This window comes from Diceros bicornis, chromosome 14, assembly GCF_020826845.1.
Source record: "Diceros bicornis minor isolate mBicDic1 chromosome 14, mDicBic1.mat.cur, whole genome shotgun sequence".
Taxonomy (NCBI): Eukaryota; Metazoa; Chordata; class Mammalia; order Perissodactyla; family Rhinocerotidae; genus Diceros; species Diceros bicornis.
Genome location: NC_080753.1, coordinates 39,275,007 through 39,282,728, shown reverse-complemented (window position 1 = coordinate 39,282,728; position 7,722 = coordinate 39,275,007). Strand labels below are relative to the sequence as shown.

The following is a 7,722-nucleotide window of genomic DNA, read 5'->3' as shown; positions in this document are numbered from 1 at the left end:
TAATTTGTAAGGTTGAATAACAAATCTGCTGACCTCCTGGGGTTGCTTTGAGAATGAAATGAGGTAAACTAGGCCAAATGGTAAACTTCAGTGCCTAGCTCTTGAGGTCCGTAAATCTTAGATACATTAACATTTAAACGATTTGTAATTCACATTATTTTGTACTTGGAGATATTTTAAACATATAGAAATTTACAGACTAGTAGAAAAAATACAAATAAAAAATACACTACCTCATTCAGAATTAATAGTTATTCCTTATGAACATACTTCCTTCCAGCTATTTTTAAAGAAATAAACATTATAGATATAGAGAGAGTCACAGTCTTTGAGGCAATTTCCTCTCCAGAGACACCCACTATTATCAGTTTGGAACCTAGCCTCCAAGTTTGTTTGTGTATACATATATGTTCTTTCTTAACCATTATATAATATATTTTTTAAAATTTCCGTTTTACAAGAGGTGGAGGGAAAGCCCTTAATCCTGGCTTGATTATAAGTGTCAGTCCTCAGTTATCCAATCAGTGGATTGTCTATCCACCTAGATATTATCCCATCCATTCATCACCACTATAGAAGCTTGTTGTAGCCTCTACAGTGATGACTTTGACAATCCTATAATTTCCAATAATTGTCAAAGTTTTAATGTACAAAATCTTAAAGCTGTCATTGGGAACACAAGCCACAATATGATTTAATTAAGGCAAAGCATTCTTACAGCCATGGATTTGAACCCTATTTTGTCCCCCAATACACCTGAAAGATATAATACATTCTCTTTTATTTTTTTTATTTGCATGTTTTTTGTGAGGAAGATTGGCCCTGGGCTAACATCTGTGGCCATCTTCCTCTACTTTATATGGGGCGCCGCCACAGCATGGCTTGACAAGTGGTGGGTCGATGCATGCCTGGGATCCGAACCTGTGAACCCCGGGCCGCCGAAGCAAAGCATGTGCACTTAACCGCTAGGCCACTGGGCCGGCCCTACATTCTCATTTAATAAGCTTCACAACTCTATTACTTCTTACTAACTGTTTAGGAAATTACGCAAAAATATTAGAATGAGACTTTGCTCTTGGTTAAATTATTATATGATACACTCACCCTAGGATATAAAACTACTGGCAAATAATTGAAAGTATAAAGTATCATAGAAGATACAAAATCTTTCTGTCCTATAGGATCATAAGAGATTGATAAATAAAATAATCAATGTAGGCTTCCTAGAAGTGGAGTTCTTTGTAAGAATAAAATGTGAATAAGAGGAGAGAAAAGGCTATTAAAAGAACATTGAATATTAATTCCATTGAGACTGAGTTCTGGGAAATGCTTTATTTCTATCTTTTTCATCTTTACAGGAAAGCATTCCTAACTTCAGAAAAGTCACTCAATCCCAGGGTTAAAATACACCTTGGTGATGTAAAATATAATTTTATCACAGAGGTTTAGGATAGGGCTGGGTAGAGGGGGAGGAGAGATGTTAGAGTCATGCTCCAGTAAATAGAATGAACGGAATCGGAGATATAGCTCTAAACACTAATGAGGTCACCTTCTTCCTAAGATTTTGCTTGATCACTTGTACCCTGTTAAGTTTGGATATGACTTTAGGTTTCCCAATATTGATGAGATAATGTTTAGAATGAGATTTCACCTAACAGCAAGCCTTGTTCTCTGATCCCGAGACATAAGCCACTGTTTCCATCCATGGGTTACATATGACTAGAATTTGGTGCTTCCTCATAAAAAAAAAGTGGATAATTTTGAATGTTCATTCCCTTGTAAAATTATCAGCTTTTGAAAGTAATCTATTTTTTTTTTGTGAGGAAAATTGGCCCTGAGCTAACATCTGTTGCCAATCTTCCTCTACTTTATACATGGGATGCTGCCACAGCACGGCTTGTTGAGCAGTGAATAGATCCGCGCCCAGCATCCGAACCCATGAAAGCCAGGCCACTGAAGTGAAGGATGCAAACTTAACCATTACACCACCGGGCTGGCCTCTGAAAGTAACTTTTTACATCCTGCAAATTGAAAAGCATGATTCAAATTGTTGCTCAATAAGCACAGCCAGGAGCTTGAAAAATTCCCAAATATTGTACTCCTCAAACCAAGTGATGACTTCATTAACAACTATTGAAATTCTGGGTTAAGCATCCAGCATTTCCAAGAAAGTTTCCATTCTACCATTTTACCAGTCATTGCATTTTATATCTATGCTCTTCACACATACTCATCTTTCTCCTAACAGGTAATATGTGGTCAGAGGTGATGGAAAAGGACAACACAAGTTCTTTTGAAGGCTTCTTCCTGGTGGGCTTCTCTGACCGTCCGCACCTAGAGCTGATCCTCTTTGTGGTTGTCCTCACTTTTTATCTGCTGACTCTTCTTGGCAACATGACCATCATCTTGCTTTCAGCTCTGGATTCCCAGCTGCATACACCAATGTATTTCTTTTTGGCCAACCTCTCATTTCTAGACATGTGTTTCACAACAGGCTCCATCCCTCAGATGCTCTACAACCTTTGGGGCCCAGATAAGACCATCAGCTATCTGAGTTGCGCCATCCAGCTCTACTTCGTCCTGGCTCTGGGAGGGGTGGAGTGTGTCCTCCTCGCTGTAATGGCATATGACCGCTATGCTGCAGTCTGCAAACCCCTGCACTACACTGTCATCATGCACCCACGTCTCTGTGGGCAGCTAGCTTCAGTGGCATGGTTGAGTGGCTTTGGCAATTCTCTCATAATGGCACCCCAAACATTGATGCTACCCCGCTGTGGGCACAGGCGAGTGGACCACTTTCTCTGTGAGATGCCAGCACTAATTGTCATGGCCTGTGTAGATACCATGACCCTTGAGGCACTGGCATTTACCTTGGCAATCTTTATTATCCTGGCACCACTTGTCCTCATCCTCATCTCTTATGGTCATATTGCAGGAACAGTGTTTAGGATCAAGTCAGCTGCTGGGCGAAAGAAAGCCTTCAACACCTGTAGCTCCCACTTAATTGTTGTCTCTCTCTTTTATGGTACGATCATATACATGTACCTCCAGCCAGCAAACACTTATTCCCAGGATCAGGGCAAGTTCCTTACTCTTTTCTACACAATTGTCACTCCCAGTGTTAACCCCTTGATCTATACACTGAGAAACAAAGATGTTAAAGAGGCCATGAAGAAGGTGCTAAGGAAGGGGAGTGTAGAAGCATAGTAAAAAGTGATCAAATGCTATGATTGTTCTTTGACCCATCTTCTATATATGTTGTTATACCTAGCCAATAAAGGAATGTTCTGAATTATAGACTGAAGAAGCACTTAATGAGATGGAGAATTCAATGGTTTAGCTAGGTTGAGAAAATGCAATATTCCTGAGTTGACAATCACTTATACTCCTCTCAAGTCCCTCTAAGTCAATCATTCATCACTAGGAGGGCTCCAATCCAAGACCAAACAGTGACCTATGCCTGTAAAATACTGGCCATGAAGGTAGACACCAGGCACTTTGGTATCTATGCCAGCTTCTATCACGATGATTTGTACGTAGTAGGTCCTCAACATATATGAAAGAATGAACTTAGAAGTAGTAAAGACAAGTACTTATTTTTTCTAGAAAGTTCAAATGTGCTTTTATAGTGCCAAATGCCTGAATGAGAGGCAAAATAAATTGTTCAATTATCTAGCGCTTAGTACCTCCAATACTATAACTTACATGTGAATCCTGCATATTTTGAATCATTTATATAATTGAGGTTAATGACATTTATGTTTGGCTATCTGAGGCAATAGAAAGTGGAGAAGAAAAGATATAAAGCAAGACCGTGAGGTGTTTGCTTTATATTGAAGGAAGAATTTCTTGTTCATATTCAATACTGATTAATACTTTATTAATGACAAAAGAAACCTAAAGGGTCTTCTTTCTTAAAATGTTTGAAGATTATTAATCTTCACTTTTCCCATATGTTATCAAGATAAACTTGTATAGAGGCAGAGAAGAATGAGATGAACTCTGGGGAACTGTTGGAATCTTTATGATTGGGTATTCGCTGGATGTTGATTTCTTCATATTTACATAAATGACTGCAGTGCCTCACCAGTTAAAATGGAAATTGATTTGAATGGTTTTTATCAAATGAAAGAAACTTAAAGGCAGGCATGTTTCTTCAGACTTGAAATATTATTAATTGGATGACTCTCATCTTATAACCTAGGAAAACATACATTGTGTTAGAATTTCTGCAAGTGAATAAGGATTCCAAAATTTGGGAGTATTGCCAGTGTTATCATTAGGAACTGAATAAAGGATGGGTTTAGCAATTCCTCATTTAAGCCCTCTAAAAATCTTTAAGAAAATTTAAGTTAATTTTGAGGTCCCCAGAAAAAATACCAAATATCTAATAAATCTTTCTAAAAATGTATCATTTTCAGACACAAGGTGCATATTTTCCTATTTTTGAGCACTGACTCTTATACTTTGTCAAGATAGATTAGATTTTATTTTAGGTTAGTTAGGGCTTGTAAGAATGGGTTTTTTGATTTAGTTTTGATTATTTCTATGAGAAGAAAAATTAGAATATAGTTGATACTTCCTACTTTATAAACTAAGTAAAAGATGATGCTGAGCCATGATGATGTTTATTAAGAGCATTATTAATGCAGCCAATGTACAGAATTTGGAGACTCATGGCTCAGCATTTCTCATCTCTTCCACTGAAAAACAACTTATAGTATGTGTCTTATTGGCATAAAAATGTACTATACATTTCTAAATAAATGAAAAATCCTTTTAGAAACAATCTCTATTGAAAAATGATTACAATAGTTTTAATTTCTTCTCTATGCTTCTTAGATATGCATTACTTTAGAATCAATAATATCTTGGACTAAGGGCAGGAGATCAAGAGATAAGAGTATGAATATCAATAGATATATGGATTTTGGAAGCTCCCTATGGAATCCTGACCAATTCTCTTCAAAACTTCCCTTTTTCCCTGCAAGGAATAAGTTTCATCACACTCTTCTCTAGAAAATTTACAACCACTATTATAGATTATAGGGAATAATGAATGTCAGATCTCAAGGGATGAAAGGTCACTATGTCCTTAATAACATTATGATGGCCTGACATCACTTTTTACTTAATTTATAGCGTTTACTTAGTTTACTTACTTATGTATAAAGTAGGAAGAATCAAATGTGTTTTAACTGTTCTGCCATATCCTGGGAATAACAACATATTCTCCACTTAAGAGCAGAAACATTACATTTTTATTCTCTGTAGATTCTTCCTTTCATTAATACATGCTTTATCCTTACATTCTGATCTACTACATAGACAGAGAATATGGAAGTTTAGGCAGAAATGAGCATTAGGATTTAACCCACTGTGCACAATTGTATATCTCAGCCACGGTGCTTAAACTTCCTCCAAGAGAAATAAATATTACATATATGCTTATATATGTGTGTGTGCGTTTATACTCACTGTGATTTTAAATTAAGAGCTATGAGAAGATAGCTCAATAAATGCTTATTAATCAGATTATCAGATAATTTTCCATCTTGTTTTCTTGATGGGTGGTACAAAGACCCTGAAGACAACCTTAACCTGTTTTATAGTTTGTCTATATTCACATTTTTCCTTCTCATTCACTTATTCAGCAAATATGTATTGTGTCAGGCATTGTTCTAGGTACTGGGACAAAATGCACAAAAAATCCCCACTGCATTGAGCTTGCATTCTAGTGGATAAGAGAGAAAATAGACAAATAAAAAAAGAAAACTTATGATAGTAACATTTATAAGTGTTGTGAAGATAAGTATAATAGAGCCAGGTGCTAGGAAATATGGGAGGGCTGTGATTTTAAACGGAGAAAGTTAAGGAAAAACTAGGGAAAATACGTTCAAGCAAAGACCTGCTGGAGATAAGGAAGCAAGCAATGCAGATATCCGGAGAAAGAGGGCTCCCAACAGAGGGACTAGCAAGCACAATATTTAGGTCAGGAAAATGAGGAGGAACCAGAGAAAAGGGTTGAGAAGTGTTCAGTGAGTAGGAGGAAAATTAAGAGCATGCGTTATCCTGGAAAAAAAGGGCAGAAATTGTTTCCGGAAGAAGTGAGCGATCAACTATCTAAAATGCTGCTAATAGGTCAAGTGAGATTAGGAATGAAAATTGACCAGTAGATTTAGTAATGTGGGCTCACTGGCAAACCTGCAAAGAGCTATTTCAGTAGAGTGATAGGGTGAAATCCTGACTGGAATGTATGGAAGAGACAAGGTGGATCTGAAGTGGAGGTAGTGAATAAAATCAAATCTTCTGAGGAGTCTAAGTACAAAGAAAAGCAGAGAAATGGATGTTAATAGCAAAGCCATGGAAGATCAAAAAAGAATTATTTTGAGATGAGAGAAATTATAACATGTTTCTAAACTGGATGGAAGGGAATGATCCAGCAGTAAAATGAAAACGCAGGAAAGAGAGAAGAAAATTGCAACAGTGATGATCTTGAGTAGGTGAAAAGCAATAGGATCCAGTTCATAAGAGGACAGTTTGGCTTTAAATGGGAGGAAGCGTTCATAGTAGTAAGAGAGAAGGTGAAGTGTATGAGCACAGATGCCGGTGGTCAGGATGCTTTGAGCGTGGCAGCTTGTGCAAGTTCTTTCCTCATTGCTTTTCTTTTCACTGTGAAATAGGAAGAAAGCATGACAATTTTATTACTAACAACTCAACTATATTGAAGCAATGGAATAAAAAAACTACTACTTTAATACTTGAAAAGAATATTGAATTTAATTGGGACCTGATGTTGCAATTTAATCTCTGTCTCTTTAATTTAAGACAACTATTCACTGCCTATTTATCTTAGCATTTGTTTATTATTTTAGCTGGAATATTCTTTCCTGCTTTTCTTGTCTCTTACTATCATTTTTCTCCTACATATTAAGTAATATGGTATATGTGAAAATACATAGCAGGCTTTCAAGCATATCACAAGTACTCCCAAGTGTTTTTTTTTTTTTTTTTTCGGTGAGGAAGATCAGCCCTGAGCTAACATCCGTGCCAATCCTTCTCTTTTTGCTGAGGAAGACTGGCCCTGAGCTAGCATCTGTGCTGGTGTTCCTCCACTTTATGTGGGATGCTGCCACAGCATGGCCTGACAAGCAGTGCATTGGTGTGTGCCCGGGATCCAAACCTGGGCCGCCAGCAGCAGAGCTTGCGCACCTAACGGCTACGCCATGGGGCGGCCCCGCAAGTGTTTTTTGAATAAATATCACCTTTTAAATATTCAGTTGAAAATTCACTTCTCCAAGAAGGCTTCCCGTATTAAACCCTTTCTGATAATTCCTCTATTTTCCATTTTAAAACCATTGTCATGTGCACTAACAATGACGGTTAGACAGGGTTCAAAGGGCTATTTTGATGTTTAAAGGATTTAATACATGGAAGCATTTAGAATAGTTCTTGGCATGTAGTAAGCATTAAGTGTTTCTTGTGTTATTATAATATATAAAATAGGGCAGAGATAAAGACAGACCATTAGAAGAAGTATTAGTCTGAAACAAATTGACATTAAGTTCACATGGAAAAACGAAAATGCAAGAAAAGCTGGGAAGACACTGAAAAATGAAAACTATGAAGGAGAACTGACCCTACCAAACATTAATACTGTAAAGCTTTATAATTAAAACAATGTGGTACTGGTACATGAATAAACTAGTGGGATAGAATAGA

General features: G+C 37.0%; 1 protein-coding gene across 1 annotated transcript; it reads left to right on the top strand.

The window, feature by feature from the left end:
- Positions 1-2,253: 2,253 nt before the first annotated feature.
- LOC131413492 (putative olfactory receptor 2W6) lies at positions 2,254-3,277 on the top strand. The gene has a single exon (XM_058554021.1). The coding sequence runs from the start codon at positions 2,254-2,256 to the stop codon at positions 3,205-3,207; it is 954 nt and encodes a 317-aa protein (XP_058410004.1). The 3' UTR covers positions 3,208-3,277.
- Positions 3,278-7,722: the final 4,445 nt, after the last annotated feature.

Coding starts and splice junctions, on each gene's coding strand:
- LOC131413492 (XM_058554021.1), top strand. CDS start 2,254: ATGTGGTCAGAGGTGATGGAAAAGGACAACACAAGTTCTTTTGAAGGC.